The sequence below is a fragment of the Macrosteles quadrilineatus genome, unplaced genomic scaffold, assembly GCF_028750875.1.
Source record: "Macrosteles quadrilineatus isolate MER2022 unplaced genomic scaffold, UCM_ALF_1.0 Scaffold_1__1_contigs__length_201487025, whole genome shotgun sequence".
Classification (NCBI taxonomy): Eukaryota; Metazoa; Arthropoda; class Insecta; order Hemiptera; family Cicadellidae; genus Macrosteles; species Macrosteles quadrilineatus.
The window spans coordinates 81,792,558-81,817,990 of NW_026542594.1; the positions used below are offsets into that span (position 1 = coordinate 81,792,558).

The window sequence follows — 25,433 nt, forward strand, 5'->3', positions numbered from 1 at the left end:
AGGGTCAAAAATGGGAAAAGCCGATTCCTATTCTATGAAACCCCCTATTAACCCCCATCCCCATGGTCCGATCTGCTGGTTCGGGAACTCGTTGGAATAAATGTAGGTTTACACGTTTATTATACCAAACTAGCTGTAACCCGCGGGCTTTGCCCCGTTAAACTTCTTAATTTTCAAGATGATCTCGTTCGCATGGCTCAATCACGTCCTGGTTGAAGTTCGTTCGCTACGCTCACTCACCTTTATGTTGGAGCTCGTTCGCTACGCTCACTCACCTTTGGGTTGGAGCTCGTTCGCTGCGCTCACTTGCCTTCAGGTTAGCTCGTTCGCTACGCTCACTTGCCTTCAGGTTAGCTCGTTCGCTACGCTCACTTGCCTTCAGGTCAGCTCGTTCACTACTCTAACTCGCCTCCAGGTTGAAGTTCGTTCGCTATGCTCACTCACCTTTTGGTTGCAAATTAGCTGTTGTCATAAATGTAAAAGAAATAATAGTGCTGCACCCTGTTGGTAATCCTTGTAACTTTAATGCTAGAGAACATCATAGAACAGAACCAACTTGTTTAATTGAAACAGCTGTTAAGATTCATTAATTCCATTTCTCATAAGGTTAACATGGGAAACTACAGAGCCACTGGGGCGGAGCCGATTGGACGGATCACGAAACTGATGGTGTATAAACCTATTCCATGAAATTCTACACGTATGTACCAAGTTTCGTGGCAATCGGTTCAGCGGTGTCTGAGTTTATCACTGCCAAATATATATATATATATATACAAACATCCTCTTTTATACTTATAGATTTAATCAAAATTGGATAATTTTTTTCGAGTTATCGTGCTAACGGACATATATATGTATAAATATTGTTTTGAACGGATGGTGTTTTTGGTCTCTGGGGACCTCAAAACGAAAAAGTAAATTGGTCCCGGGTCTAGGTCTCACCATGAGACATACGGTAATAGCTTATTACCTATAAGGGAAATTCGCTAAGAATGCAGGTAGGCTTGGTTTCAAACTAAAGGAACGGATGTCTAAATACTATACAGCCCGATGTGTAACTGACTGGGGATACAAATTCTAGACCACTTCTAGATGAGCTAGAGACTTGAAATTTTCGGTGGTTGTAGGTCTAGTGCCCAAACCACCCATAAAATTCCAAAAAGTCGCATTTTCAAATTTTAACCCCCCGAAATTTTGAATTCCCCCCCCCATGTTATTCTTATGGGGAATAACGTTAAAAATGGCCGAATTTGGTGTGCACCTCTGAGCGGTTTAGAAACGTGCTAGAGACTTGGAATTTGCGTAGTATTGTACTATGGGATCGTAAATTAACGGTGAGTTTTGCAAAAGTCCCATTTTCAAATTTTAACCACCCCAAAATCCAAAATGGCGGACCTCTGAAAACGACAAAACACGTTTTTTTCAACCGGATGTAGCTCGAAAACGGTGGGAGCTAGATAAGATTTGAAAGAATTTTCATGAACGGGAATTAAATTTTCTACAAAACCCTTCTTCGGCGTTTTCCGAAAATCGCACTTCTTCAGCTTCAAAAAACGCCCTGCTTTCAAAATTGGGTAAGTTTTTTCAAAATTTTTAACGGTTTTCGCCATTTTTTCTTGACTAAATAATTTTTTTTACAAATATTGTTAATGTTTTGTATTCTCCTTACTTTACTTTAAATTTTACACGCTACATGTTTTTTCGTAACTTTACTCTTTGACCCCCAAAACTTATTTTTAATGTCGAAATTTGAAAGTTTTTACGAGCCCCATGTTATTCTTATGGAGGATAACATTGAAATTTAATGACTCTTTGTTATGGTCATCTGAATTGTTTAGAAACGTGCTAGAGACTTGTAATTTGGTAGTATTGTAGTATGGGATCTTAAGTTAAGGGTGAAATTTACAAAAGTCCCATTTTCAAATTTTAACCTCCCCAAAAATCCAAAATGGCGGACATCTAAAAACGACAAAACACGTTTTTTTTAAAGGGCTATAGCTCGGAAACGGTAAGAGCTAGAAACGATTTGAAATAATTTTCATGGCCAGAAATTAAATTTTCTTCAAAACCCTAGGTGCGTTTTCCGAAAATCGCACTCCTTCAGCTTCGAAAAACGCTCTACTTTCAAAATTTGGTAAATTTCCTTAAAATGTATACCGGTTTTCACTATTTTTTCATACTTAATTAATTCCTTTTTGAAAATATTATTATTGCTTTGTATTCTCCTTACTTAACTTTAAATTTTTACTCTCTACATGTTTTTCGTAACAACAAAAAACCGTTGTTACCGGTGTTGGACCGGTGGGGGTCGTTACTCCTTGACCCCCAAAACTTAATTTTAGTGTCAAAATTTGAAAGTTTTTACGAGCCCCATGTTATTCTTATGGAGAATAACATTGAAAGTGGCCGACTTTGGTGTGCTCATCTGAAAGGTTTAGAAACGTGATAGAGACTTGAAATTTGGCAGTAACGTAGTATGGGATCTTAAATTAACGGTGAAATTTCCAAAATTCCCATTTTCAAATTTTAACCACCCCAAAAATCCAAAATGGCGGAACTCTCTCCTTTTAAGTCTTTTTTTGGTTTTCGCTACTTTTTCCTACCTTTGCGATTTTTTTGCAATTATTATTAATGCTTTGTATTTTCCTTAGTTTACCTTAAATTCTACACTGTACATGCTTTTTTCGTAACATTTTGCTCCTTAACCCCTAAAACTTAAGTTTAATGTCAAAATGTGAAATATGTTTACGAGCTCCATACCCAGACAGCACACTTTATCCCAGGGACATCCCATAGTAGTCCCATATATGTCCTGAGAATGTCTCGGTATGTACGCTAGCAAAATCCACTGGATATCCTGTAGACCCTAATGTCCCGGTAACAAACTGAAGAAAAAAACTACTACCACTGATTAAATGTATATCAAAATTTAAATGTTCAACAAGGCCAATATATAATATTTTGTTTTATTCACTAGCGCATTCAGAAACTAGGTTTCCATCTTCAGGCTGTGTTTTCTAAGCGGCCGAACTATACCACTGAGTTCAGGAATACCCCCGCCGCAGCAAACCTGCCGACTAAGCGAATTTCCATTTGCCTGAATTGATTTTCAATTGAATGTATTTAATTAACATTAGGTTTTATGAGTACCTAGGCTTGGTGCTACAGGGAGGGTAAAAAGTGTATTTTTGGTAAAATATGAATAACTTTGTATGAAATAAATAAATTTCCCAAGTTTGATTAAAATATATCCATAAACAAGCAAACTACAACATTTTACAATATTCTCCATAAGAATAACATGGAAATTTTAAAATAACACTTTTTGAATTTTCTCCGTAACCAATAATTGTACAAAAACACTTGGATATACTGAATTATTTCCTTTTTTAAGCTCTTTAAAAAGGTCCGGAGAGAAATTGGGAAATTTTGTGTTTAGAAAAACCAATTTTTACCCCATAAAACCCCCCGTAAAACCCTGTTCCCATGGTCCAATCATGCTGGTTCGCGAACTCATTCAAGTTTATCCCACCTTACACCTTCAAACCAAATTTCATCAAAATCGGACAAAAATTACTTAAGTTATCGTGTTCACGGACACATATATATATAAATCTATATATATACTAGCTGACCCGGCGAACTTCGTATCGCCTAAGTTATAGGTTTCCCCTAAGACAGACCGATGGAAAGAAAGTACCGTTACGTTTAATTTTCAAGATGATCTCGTTCGCATCGCTCAATCACGTCCTGGTTGAAGTTCGTTCGCTACGCTCACTCACCTTTGGGTTGGAGCTCGTTCGCTACGCTCACTCACCTTTAGGTTGGAGCTCGTTCGCTGCGCTCACTCACCTTTGGGTTGGAGCTCGTTCGCTACGCTCACTCACCTTTAGGTTGGAGCTCGTTCGCTGCGCTCACTTGCCTTCAGGTTAGCTCGTTCGCTACGCTCACTTGCCTTCAGGTCAGCTCGTTCGCTACGCTCACTCGCCTCCAGGTTGAAGTTCGTTCACTACGCTCACTCACCTTTTGGTTGCAAATTAGCTGTTGTCATAAATGTAAAAGAAATAATAGTGCTGCACCCTGTTGGTAATCCTTGTAACTTTAATGCTAGAGAACATCATAGAACAGAACCAACTTGTTTAATTGAAACAGCTGTTAAGATTCATTAATTCCATTTCTCATAAGGTTAACATGGGAAACTCCAGAGCCACTGGGGCGGAGCCCTTTTAAGAATTTCGAAACGGGAAATAGTTTACGTCCGATTCGCATACCTACAGAATTTACACACCAAATTTCATAACGATCGGTGAAGTCGTTCCGGAGGAGTTTGCAGACAAACACTGTGACACGAGAATTTTATATATTAGAATATATATATACATATATAAAAATTTGAACGAATGGTGTTTTTGGCCTCTGGGGACATCAAAATGAAAAAGTAAATCGGTCCCGGGCCTAGGTCTTACCATGCCACCTACGGTAATAGCTACTTCCCTATAGGGAAATTTGCTAAAACTACAGTTCTATCATAGTTGTGTTAAATGTGTATTTAATTCTAACTTTAAATTAATAAAATAATCTAAAACTAATTTTAATCATATAACAATCAGTTATAACAGTGCTAATCTAATGGTAAATAAATAATCTATATTCAAATACTAGTATCCTCTCCAACTACCAGAAAAACAATTCAACTACTTGAGGCCTAAACAGATTAACAGAATCATATTACTGTATATACTGTAGTATCAAAAATATTTTAAGTATTGCGACCATTGCAATTGTCGGCTACTCTTTGACCACTTGAAAACACTCATAAACATCAAGCGCAGATAGCTCAGGAGGTAAGGTAAGAGGCTCAAAAGGTGAAGGTACCAGGTTCGAGACCCGTCTGGGCCAAAAACTTTTTTCTCGTTTTTTTCTTCAAAATTTGTGTTTATTAACTATTTAATCAATTTACTCAACTGATAATTAAGCTTTTCATACTAAATCTATATTATTTTGTGTTTTTTATGTTCAGGCCCAGACCACACTTCATCCCAGGGACATCCCATAGTAGTCCCATATGTCCTGAGAATGTCCTGAGGACTACCCTGGGATGACCTCGGATGAACCACGGATATGCTGTGAGCTTATCCGTAGGACATCCCCGGGTGGGGACATTACGCATTCCTGCGGATATCCTGGGATATCCCAGGTTGACCATAGGACTACTATGGGATATCTTGCATATCCTGTCGCAATATCCGTGGGATGTCCTGAGGAGAAAGTGTGCTGTCTGGGATAACATTTACAAAGTTTTAAAAGGACTCTTTACATGTTATATGGGCACAAGGGTATTGAAACTATACACACTTTACTGTATTAGAGCTAACGCCAAGGTGAACATAAAATGAACCATATAAAAATTCCCCTCCCCCCCCCTCCAAAATCGATTTCTCCTCTTATATCTTTCCTATAGTCACTACGGGTGCATCGGTCTAAATTACGTTTACCCCCTTATAGATTAGCTAGAGATTGAAATTTGGCACCATTGTAGATCTTGAGCTCTTATTTAAAACTGACATCTACAATAATAACCCCCCCCCAAATATCGAATTTCTCCCCCCCCCCAATGTTATTCTCACAGGTTCATCGGTCTAAATCACGTTTACCCATTTTTAGATTAGTTGGAGATACTGAAATTTGGCCCGATTGTTGGTCTTGCACCCTTTTCGGAAATTGACATTTGAAAATAATAATAACCCCCTTCCAAAATATTGACTTCCCCAATGTCATTCCTACAAGTGCATCAGTCTAAATCACGGTTACCCACTTCTACATAAACTGGAGATCTGAAATTTGGCACGATTGTAGGTCTTAAGGTCTTGCGTCCTTCTTGAAAAGTGACGTTTTACAATAACAACCCCCCCCCCCCCCGAAATATAAAATTTCCTGTCCCTGAAACAAAGTAGACAATTTTTCAAAGTTAAACTTTCATATAATAACCCTTTTTAAGAATTCCGCCCCCAAGCTATTCGTATGAGAAATAAATTTTTAAGCTTCTGACTTTTTTTATTCGGAACAGAAGCCTTTTAAAAACTACTTTTCGGTAATAACCATCTTACAGTTATTACTTTATCCCCCTATACCATAGTATATGGAGAAAGTATTGTATTCGTAAAAATTTTCGAGTTTGAGTTTTGAGTGGATATATTCGTTTTGGGTTCCCCTGGATCCAAAAAAGTGGTTTTCGAAGTGATGTCTGTGTGTGTGTGTGTGTGTGTGTGTGTGTGTGTGTGTGTGTGTGTGTGTGTGTGTGTGTGTGTGTGTGTGTGTGTGTGTCTGGATGTGTACGGAGCTAGAGACTACACCTGTGGTCCGATTTCGATGAAATTTGGTATGTAGGTTCTAATCCATGGTATCTCCAGGCGTTTTTTTTCATTTTTTTTAAATTTAGATTTTTAATGGGGATTTTCCCATAAAACCTCATAAAAAATCCGGAAAAATAGGATTTTCTCAAAAATGGCCCGAAAGATTGTGATAAAAATTTAGTATGTTGTAGCCCTTTAACTTCTGAACAAAATGGTACAAATCCCATTTCTGTAAAAATTACGGTTCAAAAGTTATGGTAAATTATGTTATTTTCCCATAAAAACCCCATTAAACATCGAAAAATAGGATTTTAGACGAAAATCCGGTTTTGACTTATCATTGTATGTTATGGTCCTTACAATTTTGATAGTTTTTTTAATTTTTTAGAAATTTTTATTTTTAATGGGTTTTTTTCCCATAAAACCCCATAAAAAAAACAGAAAAATAGTATTTTCCCAAAAATGGCCCGAACGATTTTGATAAAAATTTAGTATGTTATAGTCCTTTATATTCTTATAAAAATGGTACAAATTCCATTTCTGTAACAATTACGGTTCAAAAGTTATTGTAAATTATGTTATTTTATCATAAAAACTCCATAAAATAACGGAAAATCAGATTTTACCAAAATTGGCTCGAACGATTTTGAAAAAAATTTAGTACCCTATGTTAAAGTCCTTTAAAATCTGAAGAAAACTGTACAAATCCCATATCCGTATATTTACTCTCACCGGCCGCTTACACATGATGAAGGTTGTTGACAAACTTATGGGAGAAAGTATGTGTCAGAATGCTGATACCGTTTATTTTTATTTGTATTGACTTCTTTACGCTTCTTGGTCTTGGCCTTTCACCCCCCCCCCCAAAGTTTTGAATTCCCCCCTTTTATTTTTATAGGGAATAAGTTTGAAAGGGGCTGTTAGATATGTGTTACTAGAGATTTTAAATTTGCCAAGGATGTATAGTCCAGTGCAGGGCCGTCGCGTGGGTGGGGCGACCAGGGCGACCGCCCTGGGCGCCGCAGTCAGGGGGGCGCCGCGGCAAAAGTAATGCAACAAAATTTAAAGAAGTTAGATGTACATAACGTATTTTGGAAAGTTATGTATAACCACAAATACTAGTTCTATTATTCGTGTGTGTAACTGAATGTTAAATATTACGTTGTATTCCTTTATTGAACAAATACATATTATTTGACACCAATCACTTTATAATTTGCAATGTTTTCCCAAATTAAATATCAATATAGTTTTGAATTAAATTTAGTAATAATAGCGTAATAACCAACTCCACTTTGGAGTTGAAGGCTCTGTCCCAACTTAATTATCTTAATATAAATCATTATTGCAATGTCACAGTGTTGCTCTGTACACGTAGCTGCCATATTCTATTTTTATTTCGCCCGACCGGCCGACGGCTGACCTTGGGAACCACCCCTACCCCAATCACTCCTTTCTCCTACGGCAGTCTCAGCTCAGCTGTCAGCTTAGTTTGATGAGTGTATACATTTAATGTTTAGGATCTCATATCTAAATATGATATCGTGCTTTTCTTTTATTCTGTATAACTATTCAGAGTAGGTTTGGTTTGAGGTTTTGCATACCATTGCATTAATTTCAATTTGCTCTGTATTAACTAATAACATATACAGTATAGTACGTTTTATACGTTTTAATATTTGCTTACATTAATTGGGATTTGGTTATCATCAATTAAAAAAGATTTTCATACCAAATTTAAGTAATTTATCCCTAATAATTAATCCCTGATTCCTGACTCTAGTATTTTTGTAAGGTGATTCAATCCCTTTAGGTGTCTGTTTTTGGGGATTAAAACAAAGATAGCGACATCATCACTCATTGTGTGTTGGGGGGGGGGCCTGGCAACATCCTGCCCCGGGCGTCAAAAAACAACGCGACGGCCCTGGTCCAGTGCAATTAGGATATGACCCGGACAAAATTGATAACAGGCTGAAAATTGGTGGAAATGTTCAAAACAATGTCCTGAGTGGCCCACACAAAGTCCCAAGAAATCCCAGTCGGGGAACGGCCGCCATCTTGAAAAAACTGCCGCCATCTTGGAAATTTAGATTTCTTGCTGTATCTTTTGAAGTAATTGTCCGAAAGGCCTTATTTATGTCTCAAATTAAACGTTTTGGACTCATGTATGAGGGTAATATATAATTAAAGAGTTTATCATGTTCTAAGCTTACATTAAATTTATATTAACCTAAAAAATATCTATAATAATTATATAGGTATGGTTATGTCCCCCCTTTTATACACATTAATTGTGGATATTTATAGGCATGCACGGTGGATGCGATGCTTCCTTGCGTGGATTAACGTCCGCACTAGTGAGTACTACGACTATCCGCAGGACTATCCTGATAATTAGACCAATTCGTTATAATTACAAGGAAAAACTGTGATTTGGATTCCACTATAAACTGTAGGTCCCTTAGTTGTCATTAGCTGTATGTGCTATTAATTAACATCTGTGTCTAAGGAACATGTCGGCCTTAGTCACTAACAAGACTACAAAAGATCGCGCCACTCATCCTACACTCATCCTACACTCATCCTTCACTCATATTTGGTTAAAATACGCACAAAGTGGCGTCCCCATCTTAAATTATTTATATAAATATACAAAATAAGCCTTTCCTCTTTTTTCGTAACTGACTTGTTTAAGCCATTAACCCTAATGAAATTTCTTGCACCCCACAATGCTTAGTCTTTGGAATTGGTTAAATATAAAATCCATTTAACTATGATAAAGCTTTAAGAGGAGACAATTAATATACCGTAGCTCATGCAATTATTGCTGCAGCTCAACCACGATTTTTCATATCGCCCCTGCTGCTTGACCTTCACAGACGGTATGGCTCAAAGTTGCCATTAGACATTCTATCTTAGCTCGGAATTTGCTCGACATACAAGAAGGTCGTCAATTATGAGACTTCGATGGCTGATAATGTCTCACCTTCAATAGATGACGGCACTTACGTTCAGTATGATGGACATGGAACTCTTCACGCCATGGATGACATTGAGTGCGTAACACCAGCCGAAATGTGTCAATGAAAGTGCTCCTGTACCACGTTCTACAATCCCAAAAGCAAAAAAGTGTCCTTCTATCTCATGGCTTTCAGCCAGTGACACCTTACCAACGTCCGCCTAAGCCTAGGACATCATTAGTAGTGTTGGCAGATGTCAGTACAACTCTTTCCGAACCAAAAATAGTTGTAGATGCTTGTCTTGCTGACACCCTATGACTCATACTCACCCACTGAGTGACAAACCAAGTCCAGGTTGGAATGGATTCATGAATACAGTACAACGACCCTTATGATCTTAATTGCACCACGATGCATGGATACTGCACTGAACACGGATGTGCCAACCGCGCTAGTTACAACGAAGATTACATCACCGACAATAACATTTAACAGCAAGTAGTTACATTATAAGTTTATACTTATGCAATATTAAAATATAATGGTAATCAATTATAGCAACGATATGATGATTCTATTTTTCAGATCGGAACGAACTAAATTATGAATTGCTTTTTCATAATTTATTTTGTACTTCATTGTTTAATTGTTGCTTTCCTAGTCAAGATTATATTTCCTGTTACTGATGTTGCTCTGCTCCTGCCATAGATTTAAGTTAGTTAAGTTTTCTGTTAAAATGCATGTTGTTACCACTTAGGCTTCTTGAATCCACATTGTAAATTGGTGATCTTGCCGTTGGAATAAATAAATAACAAATTACAGCATTTAGGTGAATAAAAAGTCAATACCCCCTTCTCTAATATTTTCTAAGTGAATATACAGAGATGTCCTTTTGGTGGTCGTCCAATCTTAGCAAGATGTTTCATTTTATGAATTTAAATGTTCCCCCAAAAGGGGGGATTTTGGGGTAACTCAAAAATAAACCCCCTTCAAGTGGCATCTCATCTTAAAGTGTTTACAGCAACTTTATGAATGTTGAAAACCAGATTTTGCTATTTTATCTCTAACCAAAATGGTAGCCCGTCGAACGTTATGTAAAATCAATGGTCATATTTGTTTGTGATTGTAATATTGGCTACCATTTTGGGCAGAGGAGAATACTCAACGATTTTAAAATCATAAATAAAATCGTAAAAAATAAAATGAAACTTCCTGCTAAGGGTGCATGATTACCAAAAGCATTACTCTGTAATATTTACTTAGGAACAAATTGGAGGGAGGGAAACTACTTTTTATTACACTAGAAAATTAATGTAACAGTAACGTCATTAAACTTTTGACGGGCTACCATTTTGGATAGAGAAGAGATAGCGAACTTTGTTTTTCACAATTTTTTAAGTTCTTGTAAACACTTCAAGATGAGGTGTCACTTGAATAGGATTTACTTTAAAATTCTTGAGTTGCCCCAAAATCCCTCCTTTTTGGGGGACACTCACAAATTTCAAAATCATTAAATGAAACTTCCTACTAATATTGCAAGACCACCAAAAGGATATTTCTGTATTTACTTAGAAAAATATTGGGGTTCTTGACTTTTTATTCACCCCGTATTTAACCAATTCCAAAGACTAAGCATAGTGGGTTGCAAGAAATGTCAAAAGGGTTAATGGCTTTAACAAGTCCATTAAGAACAAAAGAGAAAAAGCTTCATTTTGTAAATTTATATCATTATTATAGATATATTTTTAGGTTAATATAAATAATATTTATGCTTAGGATGTATTAAACTCTTTAATTATATATTACCCTCATACATGAGTTCAAAACGCTTAATTTGAGACATAAATAATGCCTTTCAGACAATTACTTTAAAAGATACAGCAAAAAATCTAAATTTCCAAGATGGCGGCAGTTTTTTCAAGATGGCGGCCGTTCCCCAACTGGGATTTCTTGGGACTTTGTGTGGGCCACTCAGGACATTGTTCTGAACACTGAGCTAAACTTATAACTGGAGGTAGCACTGAATGTCAAAGATGAGTGTCGTCAGCCGCCATGTTTGCGTGAGGTGTGAGTTATAAAGAAGCCATGTTATTGGGTGAAAAAACTCACTGCTATACAGACCTAGTTATAGAAGCCATGTCATTGGTAAAAAAAACTCACTGCTATACCAACCTAACAAAATCAGCGACACGCTCTTGACAGACTTCTGCCATGGCAGTGCTACCTCCAGTTATAATTTTAGCTCAGTGGTTCTGAACGTTTCCACCAATTTTCAACCTGTTATCAATTTTGTCCGGGTCAAGGTCATTTTTTGTCTAATTGCACTGGACTAGTATAACAATAATTCAACACAATAATGTAATAACAATAACAATAATCTACTAATGACGACTAACAGCTAGGGGGCTTGGGGCGAGCCAAAGGCGAGTATATACTATATAGAACTTTTTAGGGGACTGGATATTAGGTTTGAACCGGATTGGAAGGAATAGGAATAACTAGAAATGGGAACTGCAGAATGTGAAGTGAAATGTTGACGACGAGGGACGAGCGGTTGGTTGGTTTGGTTGATGATGATATTACCTTAAGTGACTGGATAGTGGATGTTCACTATATTTTTAAAGTTTAGTAACAAAGCACAAGTTTTGTATAGATGCATAGATTTGTAAACTTTTTAAAGTAGGCCTTTGGGTAGGTGTATGGCTCTGGGGAGTGGGATTTTTTAGGCGAGATTTATCCCTATCCGGGGAAATTTTTTCAAACTTTTGATCCCTTTCAGGGATTTTCTCCAGTTTGTACCTACAGCTGTATAAACCATGTAGCCCTACTATTTTTGGGGCGAGGAATTCGATGGGACCATCGCCGTCCCCCTACGAGCCCCCCCTTTCTAATTACAAGGGGTAGATGGATATTCTTTGAATAAAATATATTTGTTTTCATGTGTATTTATTTATTATATTATCCTCCATACAAATAAACTCATTTTAACACTTATACTGCCCCCTTGTACTGTAAGGGCAAGACCCTCCCCCCCCTTTGACTAAATATATATAATTTTGGAGAATATGTCGGTAAATCAGTACAAAAATAATAAATATCCCCTATTTTTGGAGTGAGAAATCCAATGGAACCATCGCCGACGACCTAACCCCCCCCCCTTCCTACTTACAAGGGGGGGAATTCCCCCCCCAGCCAAAATATTTTTTCTTCCCTATTATATTGATTTGTTATGTTTTCCTAAATACAAATACACCCTTTACAACAGTTATATTGCCCTCCTTGACCTGTAAGGGGGCGACACCCCCCCCATTTGCTAAATGTATATAGCTTTCGAAATTTTGTCTATAAAGCAGTACAAAACCATGGATACCCCCTATTTTCGGGGTGAGAAGTTCAATGGCGCAAACCCCGTCCCTCCATCATCTATAGTTTTCGATTTAGGGTGGGGGTATATGGATCTGGGGAGTGGGTATAAAATACGTGTTCTGGGATGTATGAGGGGTTGTGATGTAGTTTTTTACCCTAATTTGGGGTCGAGAAATTCAATGGCGCAAACCCCGTCCCTCCATCATCTATAGTTTTCGACTTAGGGTGGGGGTATATGGATCTGGGGAGTGGGTATAAAATACGTGTTCTGGGATGTATGAGGGGTTGTGATGTATTTTTTACCCTATTTTGGGGTCGAGAAATTCAATGGCGCAAACCCCGTCCCTCCATCATCTATAGTTTTCGATTTAGGGTGGGGGTATATGGATCTGGGGAGTGGGTCTAAAATACGTGTTCTGGGATGTATGAGGGGTTGTGATGTAGTTTTTTACCCTATTTTGGGGTCGAGAAATTCAATGGCGCAAACCCCGTCCCTCCATCATCTATAGTTTTCGATTTAGGGTGGGGGTATATGGATCTGGGGAGTGGGTATAAAATACGTGTTCTGGGATGTATGAGGGGTTGTGATGTAGTTTTTTACCCTATTTTGTGGGTGAGAAATCCAATGGCGCAAACCCCGTCCTTCCAACATTTATAGTTTTCGATCTAGGGTGGGGGTATATGGATCTGGGGAGTGGGTATAAAATACGTGTTCGGGGGGGTATGAGGGGTTGTGATATATGTTTCTACCCTATTTTGGGGGTGAGAAAGTCAATGGCGCAAACCCCGTCCTTCCAACATTTATAGTTTTCGATCTAGGGTGGGGGTATATGGATCTGGGGAGTGGGTATAAAATACGTGTTCGGGAGGGTATGAGGGGTTGTGATATAGTTTTTTACCCTATTTTGGGGGTGAGAAAGTCAATGGCGCAAACCCCATCCCTCCAACATTTATAGTTTTCGATCTAGGGTGGGGGTATATGGATCTGGGGAGTGGGTATAAAATACGTGTTCGGGAGGGTATGAGGGGTTGTAATATAGTTCCTTACCCTATTTTGGGGGTGAGAAAGTCAATGGCGCAAACCCCATCCCTCCATCATCTATAGTTTTCGATCTAGGGTGGGGGTATATGGATCTGGGGAGTGGGTATAAAATACGTGTTCGGGAGGGTATGAGGGGTTGTGATATTGTTTTTTACCCTATTTTGGGGGTGAGAAAGTCAATGGCGCAAACCCCATCCCTCCAACATCCTTAGTTTTCGATCTAGGGTGGGGGTATATGGATCTGGGGAGTGGGTATAAAATACGTGTTCTGGGATGTATGAGGGGTTGTGATATAGTTTTTACCCTATTTTGGGGGTGAGAAAGTCAATGGCGCAAACCCCATCCCTCCAACATCCTTAGTTTTCGATCTAGGGTGGGGGTATATGGATCTGGGGAGTGGGTATAAAATACGTGTTCGGGGGGGTATGAGGGGTTGTGATATATGTTTCTACCCTATTTTGGGGATGAAAAAGTCAATGGCGCAAACCCCGTCCTTCCAACATTTATAGTTTTCGATCTAGGGTGGGGGTATATGGATCTGGGGAGTGGGTATAAAATACGTGTTCTGGGATGTATGAGGGGTTGTGATGTAGTTTTTTACCCTATTTTGGGGTCGAGAAATTAAATGGCGCAAACCCCGTCTCTCCATCATCTATAGTTTTCGATTTAGGGTGGGGGTATATGGATCTGGGGAGTGGGTATAAAATACGTGTTCTGGGATGTATGAGGGGTTGTGATGTAGTTTTTCACCCTATTTTGGGGTCGAGAAATTCAATGGCGCAAACCCCATCCCTCCATCATTTATAGTTTTCGATCTAGGGTGGGGGTATATGGATCTGGGGAGTGGGTATAAAATACGTGTTCGGGAGGGTATGAGGGGTTGTGATATAGTTTTTTACCCTATTTTGGGGGTGAGAAAGTCAATGGCGCAAACCCCATCCCTCCATCATCTATAGTTTTCGATCTAGGGTGGGGGTATATGGATCTGGGGAGTGGGTATAAAATATATATTATTTTTATATTTTGAGTTAGATTGGGGTCAACACCCTGCAACACTTTCTACATTGGACATAATTGGCTAACAGGTAAGTACACACTTAACTTACCTGAATACATATGACCAAAGATGATTATCCACTTACATAATCCAATTACAAGCTGATTGATTTTCTAAAGCAGATGGAACTATGAATTAGTAATATTGACTCTCCCCGTAAGATTGCACACCAATTATATGAACTGCTTTCCCCATATAGTTTAAATATTGTGTTAAACGGATTCATCAAACACGTTTTTTAAGTTATACAATTTAATTTTTATGCTTATCTTTCCTTAATTAAATTATCATTGCAATATCTTTATCTATCAGTGTGCTGATTTGACATAAAACCTGAAGAGTAACCGTCAAAATCTAGATTATTCCCCTACGGTTGTATCATAATATTAAATTTTTAGAAACTAATATAATATTCCAATAATAATTTTTTTTTTGTAATGTAATATAAAATGTAGATTACTAGCACTGACGAATACTAGAAAATACCCGGTATGGATCATAAACATAAACAAATAACGTTTTTAGCCGAAAATAAATATATTTCCTCAATGTTTTATCTAGTTTCGGAATTTTTAGTTAGATTATGTATGTTGGAGGAGTTTTCGAGAATTACTATATTATTAGTTTGGACAAACTTGATAATAACAGACAAGAATGAAATCCAGTGGAATAAGACAGTGACATGAATTGTAGCTGTCAGATAATTTGTTGAACAATATTAGACGTTGGTCAATCCATAATGAATGGTGCGGGGGTACACGGGGAAGTAATAATCATTTGTTGTACCATAATCAAAGGCAAGAATAACTCTGCAATTGAGTTAAAAATGATTTATTTAACAATATAACACGTGGTTCAATTTATAAACAATGGTTTGGAGGCACACGGGAAAGTAATAAACAATTTTTGTTTTATAATCAACGGCAAGAATAACGCTGTACAGTTTGATTTCTTTTTTAGGTAGAAGCACAGAAAACGTACTGTAAACGTGTGTTTGCTGTTGTAGAAGCGACTAAGGTGTGGTCTTAAGGTACGTTTTGCTTGGAGCGACAGGTGCGACGGTCGCGCAGCGACTGTCGCTGAGCGGCTGTCGCGGGACAGTGATCTTAGGGGTTTTGCATAGTCCTGTTTTGCTTGGAGCTACTGTCGCTCGAGCTACGAGCTGCAGTCGCTGGGTACTGCTCCAAGACCAGTCAGGAGCGACAGTCGCTTAGCGACAGTTACATTTCTGATTGTTTTTATAGTGTACACCATTCTGACAAGTAAAAACGGTGGATGTAAACAAAATGCTTACAGCAGGTCTATTATCATTTGAATTGGAGGATAGGAAGGAATGCATTTTTAATTATGGAGTTTGTCGTATTTTCCCCGTTGTTGATATAGATAAATAAATAAATAAGTACAGTACAATTAATTAATTAAGCTTTTTGCCACCGTGTCGGAAGACACGGGCTCGAACGGGAAATTTAGTTCCTAAATACTGAATACATCACTGCATTTACCTGGCAGTGTTGCCATTCCGCGGGAGGAAAGTTAAATTCAGGGGCGTAGACTCGCTGAATTAAATTAGTTGTTGAGCCAAACCATATGACTAAACTATACGTGTGGCATTTGTTGTTCTACTGGCATGTTTTAAACTATAATTATGGGGTCTTTTTTCATATTTTCTTGCCCCAAAGCTGGTTCTATAACTAAATTGAAGTGTTACATTCGTCAGCCAGCTCAGCTCCTGTAATGTTACGGCCGTTTCAGCATTAATGTGCTATCATCAAACTGTTCGGCTAAAAGACGTTGTTATAACACAGAAACATTTCCACACGAAACACACACATACACAAAATTGGTTAAAAAAGGCTGTTAATAAATCGACCGCAGAGGAAGGTGGTACAGTATTCTGAAAGAGAATGAAATGTTCTACAATTGCTAGGCATTTCTTGAAAATACTTAATAAAGGTAGGAGAAAGTTTCCTCCAAATAAAAAAAAACGTGTAAAATACAATTGTTTTTTTATTTATAATGGAAAACAGGGTTTTTTTATTTATCACCATAAACCATAACTAAAACAAACTTTCATAATTCATTATTTGCAAATCTTAATCTCCACGAATCAAGCCATCAGTCCAGTAAAACGGTATATTATATATTAACAAAGTACCGCGCAGATAATAACAAAAATATTCAATATTAATTTGGACTTCAGAAAAAGCGTATAGATTTTGAAAGTAGGCCTACAACAACAACAAAATATCTCCTCAAGATTTAAGAATAAGTCAACTGTGTTTTGCTTTTTTATGAACATATTTTGATCAATTTCGGAAAATACATTCATTATTTACTAAACTATTAACATTTTGGAAAAACAAACTTTTTTACCGCCCTTGTTGCAGCAAACCTAAGTACTCGTTAAACTAATTCTATTTAAATAGGGAATAAATGTGGTATTTTTAAGGAGGCATTTTTAGTGTACACCCAAATGGCAAATGGAAATTCGCTTACTTGCAGTGGCGGGTTTTTTTCATATGTTATACATCCAAGTTGAAACGATAAAAAGTGGGGGGGATCTTTACATAATAGTTTTATGATTATGAAAACTCGTTGTAAGCTGAGAGCTAAAGACACGTTAGCTGGACTTCAGGCTCAAAATAACTTAAGATTACACTAGATACAAAAAGATGTTACATGAACATGACCATAATTTTTGGACACATTATTTTAAATCGTATGGCATTATTTAATTTTTGTAAATAATTGATTTCGGAAGAGTGTTTTGACTTTTTCATTGCACAGCAGCCATATCTAACTGTTGGGAAAAGATCGTTCATTGTGCTTTAGATAGCTAGAGTCCATAAACATGGATTTGTTAAAGTTATTAATACAAATATATAAGACCTGTTAGTAAAAAGATTCCTGTGTGGCATGTGAATGAAAACGGCAAAGGAAAAATATTATAGGACCAAAATTAATTGTTGGGTACATTATTTTACATCATATAACATTATCCATTTTTGTGAATAATTTATTTTGATACAATCAGAGGAGTAAAAAAGAAAGAGTGTATGATGATGCTATCAACAATGTATTTTCGGATCAAAAACTATGGGGCGGCCCAGATTAGCCACGTTCTTGCGAATGTTCGTTTGACCCCTAGAAAAGATGTTTATTCTACTGTAAATTGTTATTCTGGCAAATCTTTGTTATATTTTAAGGATAAAGTTATATTATTTTAACTGTTTAATTTGCATTTGCTTAGAAATAAGTATTTAAAGTTGTAAAGTGGGCGTGGTTTGTGAGTATAGTAACAATGGGATAGCGCCAGTTTAGTTTTGCGTTAAAAACTGGGCCAATAGGAGAGTAGTCTGGTTGTAGCGCCTTCCCCTTGTTTCGGTCAATCTAGTTTATAATTCTAATCCACTGCCTGTTATATATCATGAACAATATCAATATCTATATCATACAAAGTGTTAGTTTGTGTATCTATCGTTTCCTGTAGTATATCATTATTAATATAAATATAGATATTATATGTTGCATATATTATAGTACCCGTACCGTTGACTATGGAATTCATAGGCTACTGTTCTTAATGGATTAGATTGCAACTTCAGCCGTTGATTATTAAACTAATGTGCAATCCCTCTTTGAATTGATTATGGAATCACCTCGGTTACTGTTCTTAACGGTCAAGATACTTACTCTAGTCGATGATTATTTTACCAATGATGGAACCTTACCATCATTATCACCACTTATTACCACTTTACCATTGATTATGGATTCAGTCTTCGGCTACTGTTGTTAACGGTCTAGAATTTCACTAGAGTCGTTGCTGATTGTAGATCCATATACCCCCACCCTAAATCGAAAACTAAGGATGTTGGAGGGGATGAGGTTTGCGCCATTGACTTTCTCACCCCCAAAATAGGGTAAAAAACTATATCACAACCCCTCATACCCCCCAGAACACCTATTTCGTACCCACTCCCCAGATCCATATACCCCCATCCTAAATCGAAAACTATAGATGTTGGAAGGACGGGGTTTGCGCCATTGAATTTCTCGACCCCAAAATAGGGTAAAAAACTACATCACAACCCCTCATACATCCCAGAACACGTATTTTATACCCACTCCCCAGATCCATATACCCCCACCCTAGATCGAAAACTAAGGATGTTGGAGGGATGGGGTTTGCGCCATTGACTTTCTCACCCCCAAAATAGGGTAAAAAACTATATCACAACCCCTCATACATCCCAGAACACGTATTTTATACCCACTCCCCAGATCCATATACCCCCACCCTAAATCGAAAACTATAGATGATGGAGGGACGGGGTTTGCGCCATTGAATTTCTCGACCCCAAAATAGGGTAAAAAACTACATCACAACCCCTCATACATCCCAGAACACGTATTTTATACCCACTCCCCAGATCCATATACCCCCACCCTAAGTCGAAAACTATAATAAAACTATAATAAAAAGTCAATACCCCCTTCTCTAATATTTTCTAAGTGAATATACAGAGATGTCCTTTTGGTGGTCGTCCAATCTTAGCAAGATGTTTCATTTTATGAATTTAAATGTTCCCCCAAAAGGGGGGATTTTGGGGTAACTCAAAAATAAACCCCCTTCAAGTGGCATCTCATCTTAAAGTGTTTACAGCAACTTTATGAATGTTGAAAACCAGATTTTGCTATTTTATCTCTAACCAAAATGGTAGCCCGTCGAACGTTATGTAAAATCAATGGTCATATTTGTTTGTGATTGTAATATTGGCTACCATTTTGGGCAGAGGAGAATACTCAACGATTTTAAAATCATAAATAAAATCGTAAAAAATAAAATGAAACTTCCTGCTAAGGGTGCATGATTACCAAAAGCATTACTCTGTAATATTTACTTAGGAACAAATTGGAGGGAGGGAAACTACTTTTTATTACACTAGAAAATTAATGTAACAGTAACGTCATTAAACTTTTGACGGGCTACCATTTTGGATAGAGAAGAGATAGCGAACTTTGTTTTTCACCATTTTTTAAGTTCTTGTAAACACTTCAAGATGAGGTGTCACTTGAATAGGATTTACTTTAAAATTCTTGAGTTGCCCCAAAATCCCTCCTTTTTGGGGGACACTCACAAATTTCAAAATCATTAAATGAAACTTCCTACTAATATTGCAAGACCGCCAAAAGGATATTTCTGTATTTACTTAGAAAAATATTGGGGTTCTTGACTTTTTATTCACCCCGTATTTAACCAATTCCAAAGACTAAGCATAGTGGGTTGCAAGAAATGTCAAAAGGGTTAATGGCTTTAACAAGTCCATTAAGAACAAAAGAGAAAAAGCTTCATTTTGTAAATTTATATCATTATTATAGATATATTTTTAGGTTAATATAAATAATATTTATGCTTAGGATGTATTAAACTCTTTAATTATATATTACCCTCATACATGAGTTCAAAACGCTTAATTTGAGACATAAATAATGCCTTTCAGACAATTACTTTAAAAGATACAGCAAAAAATCTAAATTTCCAAGATGGCGGCCGTTCCCCAACTGGGATTTCTTGGGACTTTGTGTGGGCCACTCAGGACATTGTTCTGAACACTGAGCTAAACTTATAACTGGAGGTAGCACTGAATGTCAAAGATGAGTGTCGTCAGCCGCCATGTTTGCGTGAGGTGTGAGTTATAAAGAAGCCATGTTATTGGGTGAAAAAACTCACTGCTATACAGACCTAGTTATAGAAGCCATGTCATTGGTAAAAAAAAACTCACTGCTATACCAACCTAACAAAATCAGCGACACGCTCTTGACAGACTTCTGCCATGGGAGTGCTACCTCCAGTTATAATTTTAGCTCAGTGGTTCTGAACGTTTCCACCAATTTTCAACCTGTTATCAATTTTGTCCGGGTCAAGGTCATTTTTTGTCTAATTGCACTGGACTAGTATAACAATAATTCAACACAATAATGTAATAACAATAACAATAATCTACTAATGACGACTAACAGCTAGGGGGCCTGGGGCGAGCCAAAGGCGAGTATATACTATATAGAACTTTTTAGGGGACTGGATATTAGGTTTGAACCGGATTGGAAGGAATAGGAATAACTAGAAATGGGAACTGCAGAATGTGAAGTGAAATGTTGACGACGAGGGACGAGCGGTTGGTTGGTTTGGTTGATGATGATATTACCTTAAGTGACTGGATAGTGGATGTTCACTATATTTTTAAAGTTTAGTAACAAAGCACAAGTTTTGTATAGATGCATAGATTTGTAAACTTTTTAAAGTAGGCCTTTGTCAATACAGTTTTGACTGAATAGTTTTTTAATGGGTCTCAAAAGTTGTTTGTACCAACGAGAGTTATTTTTGTTAACCGTTCATAGCATTCCCAACCCCAACATTTATTCTGAGTTTCAATTTTGCTGTATTATTTTTATAATGGGTGAATTAGATTACATTAACGTATTCTAAAAGTTTTCACAACTGTTGGCCTGGTGAGAAGTTAGTGGAAGTATTGTTCTGGTAATGGGTTTCGTGAGATGCGTGTACAAGAATTAGGTCCTACACCATGTGTAAAAATGTCAGAAGAAAGAAATAGGCCTGTGAATGGAGATGTGTCTACTGGTGGCATAAAAAAAGAGTTACAAGACACTAATGGACCTTCGAGTCCTTGTTTAAATACTAATTGTGATTCCGATAATGTTAGTTCCATAAGTGGTGGAAGACTTAAGTTTTTTAAGGGTAAGTCAACTTAGGTCTAAATAAGTAGGCTAGCCTATTTTGTTCAGTAAGTTTTAGACCTATGACCTATCAATACTGCTCAGTAGGCTTAGGATTGTGTAGAAAGATTGTTAGTTAGGCCTAGGCCCTAGGCTGAATAATAGTTTGGTGATACTGAACTTATACTAGGCCTAGGCCTACTTATGTTATATTGCATTATATTTGGGTAAACTTACAGTTTCTTAACTGGGCTACGCTAATATTGATTGAAACTATCGAATTAAAAATATTGATTAATAATCAATACTTTTAAATAGCCTATATCTATTATCAAACCTTAACTGACCAAACTTGCTGATGGTGAAAAATTGGCATGAAAGTTTACTAATCGAATCGGTAATTATTTACCCTATTTACACTGGGATTTGATGTAATTTTGATATATCTACTTACAGTATTTTTAACGCTGAATCCAAAAATGCAATCACTTTTGGTCGGAGAGATTCCTAAGTGGCCACGTACAGTTAGGGCCTATATAATTAATATTAAGCTTCAGTTTTGTTGATTTATTAACATAATTTGTCGTATGGACAGTGGCGACTAACATTAAAAGGGGTGGAAGGTTTGTGGAGTGGAAACAGCTGTCAGTTGTTTACATTCTACACTAAACAGACAAAACCACACACAACGCCATGAAAGCAAAATCAGAGTTACAATATGCAATAACTAGATTTTAAAAGAAAATGGACTTTGGTGCTATTCATAAAATTCAATAAATCAAATAAGCTTACCATACATAAAAATATTAGCTAATCACATGAACATAAATTATAAAACAAAATAGAAAATATCAGTAAGTAGGCCCAATAGAAGCTAGGCCACTGCCGACATGATCATCGTCCTCATTCCAATCCTCAACCATTGACTAATGCCTCAACGTCTGGTAATGAACGTGCCATAGTGCATAATCCCATAGTACATAATCCCATTGTGTCTAAAAGTGAAAACGTGCCACAGTGCATAATTGTATCAGCAACTAATAAATGATGTTACATAATCTAGAATCTAATCCAACCTAACCCAACCCAACCTTAATATTAATGTTTAAATCACATTTTATGTCAGAAAAGGCATGTGAGGAAGATAGGTCGGACTTTATGCGGATTCGTGACTATATTAAGTCCTTTGAAGTGAGGTTAGATTAGGTAAGTTAAAGGTTAGGTTATAATGAACCGACTCATTAATTTATGCAACTTCCAGACTGTTTAAAACTATTTAATTGTGCAAAAACAGTCTGGAAGTTGCATAAATTAATGAGTCGGTTCATTATAACCTAACCTTTACCTTCCTAATCTAACCTCACTTCAAAACACTTAATACAGTCACGAATCTGCATAAAACCCGACCTACCTTCCTCACATGCCTAAATAAGAACTGATTAGCCTATTTGGTTTCAAAACGAATTGATTTGATTTCATTCCGCATTAGATCAAGTGTAAACAGTTGTTTGCTCTTCTCACTCAGTCCTCACTCCTCACTCTTCACTCAGTACGGAACGGACCCGTCCAGACCACGCCATATTACCATTACCTTCAGTACCGCTCAATTACCTATCCTTAGATTCGTAATCCTAACCTTCGTTTTACGGCCACTTAGGAATCTCTCTGACAAAAACTGATTGCATTTTTGGATTCAGCGTTATAAATACTGTAAGTAGACATATAAAAATTACATCATATCCCAGTGTAAATACGGTAAATATTTGCCACCGAATCAATAGTTTGAATCGATATTAGCGTAGCCCAGTTAAGAAACTGTACCCCATTATTTGTTTTGCCTTATCTAGCCTACCTAAATTAGACTACCGGTATTTAAAGCACTTTTTACCATTGGCACTTTTGGGAGAAACGCACTTGTGTGAACCTGGCAATAAGTAGTGCACACGCCATGAAAAATCTATTGCTGGCCGTTTTGGAGCAAAATATGTCCGCAATCCATATTACCGATGATGCCAACAGATAGAGGACACTATTGCTGATTTTACCCCCCTTAACCTACTCCATAGGTAAGATGTTGATACTGTCGTGTACGTTAAAGTGTCCTCTATCTGTTGGCATTATTGGTAATATGGATGGCGGACGTATTTTGCCCAAAACGGCCGGCAATATATTTTATCGGGCGCGCGCACAACTTATTGCTGATTTTACCCCCCTTAACCTACTCCCCAGGTACATAATGTTGATACTGTCGTGTCCGTTAAAGTGTCCTTTATCTGTTGGCATCATCGGTAATATGGATCGCAGACGTATTTTGCCGCAAAACGGCCAGCTCTCCGCCGTTTTGCGGCGGTGTGCACACAACTTATTGCTGATTTTACGCCCCCTAACCTACTCCCCACGTAGGCCTACATAATGTTGATACTGTCGTGTCCGTTAACCCTAGTAGTGGCCGATCGTCGTCTGGTGACGATCTGACGTTGAAGCTTAGAATGGCGAAAGTCGTCTGGTGACGATCTGACGTTGATGCTTAGAATGGCGAAAGTCGTCTGGTGACGATGTGGGCCCAAATTTTTTTAGCGGTAAAAAAAACACGTATTATCAACTCAGATGAGAATAATATATATACCATTCGAGAGATTACATTCTAAACTTTCATTTTATTACAGAAACAAATCCTGTAGCAGGTATATAACAATGTCACGACGATTAGAAATCAAATGAATTTTTGGCGTGGCACGACTTTTGCAGCCGACACTTGGGAACTGGCAAAACACGTCTTGTTTGGCATTACCCTGCTCGGGTAATTTTCGTCGTGGGATGTTGCGGGTGGTACCACTGAATAGCCATTGATTTTATCTTCATTGTGGTAGTAATATATTTAGAACGTAATATTGATTGCACAACCGGTACGATTTTACGAAAACAGCTGTTTTTGTAATTTTCAACAAATGGCCAATGGTCGTCAGGTGACGATGTGGAAAATACGAATTACATACAGTGTAATTTATTATTACTAGTCATATAGTATGTCATTTTGAAGAGGAAGAAATATAGATTCAGAGAGTGGCAGCCCTGCTCTCAGGGTTATTTCTGTATGCTCGCATGTAGACGACGGAAGTGAGTCATTACTGCTACAGTCTGTCAGCTGTCTTGTATTCGCCATTGTTTGTTTGTGTAGTTGCCGGTAATAGTGTTCGTTCTCGTGTTATCCGCGATTTATTACTAAATACGTTATTAGTTCGTAGTGTTAGTGTTAGTGAAGTTTGTGTGTGTGTATAACAGTAATCTTCATGCATAAATATTACTGAATTGTGTGAAATAGTGTTCATAAAAAGGTTGTATTTTGTTAGCATCATGTCCTAAAATGACGATTCTGACATTCAGAGATTGTTGTAGAGACGGACCTTAGTTCGCCGTGCTATATATGCTATATAATGATTTACCCAAGGTGTTATAAATTTTTATAAAGGTAAATGAATACACTACAACATGTTTATATTGGTTTGGGTGTAAAAAATTTGGTAAAAAAATTATATAGGCTACTAAATACTGTACACTCCATTTTCTCGAAATGCACAAAAAATTCAAAACGTTCTCAAATTGATACATAATCATAGGTGAACATAACTTTTTACCATCATACTTATGACTTTTTTGGATTCCTTACTTCATTAGCTTCACAAATATGTAGGCTACATATCACCAGCCTACATAATGTTTCACAACACAAACAAACACTGTAGGCTATAGTTTACACTTATTTGCGGTTTTGCGGTAATTGTATTATTATGTCCCTATTACGTACCTACAAAAAAAATATTTCTAACATGTTATACATTTTTATGTAGGTAATTGAATACACTACAAGATTATTATGTTGGTTTGAAGTAAAAAAATTTGGTACAAAAGTTGTA

At 37.2% G+C, this 25,433-nt stretch overlaps 1 protein-coding gene across 1 annotated transcript in view; it reads left to right on the plus strand.

The window, feature by feature from the left end:
- The first annotated feature begins 20,950 nt into the window (after positions 1–20,950).
- Positions 20,951–25,433, plus strand: part of LOC128983677 (protein hairless-like) — a 99,946-nt gene continuing 95,463 nt past the window's right edge. The window contains exon 1 of the mRNA XM_054403073.1: positions 20,951–21,541. Coding sequence (XP_054259048.1) covers positions 21,340–21,541 — 202 coding nt within the window. The 5' untranslated portion in view covers positions 20,951–21,339. The remainder of the gene's footprint in view (positions 21,542–25,433) is intronic.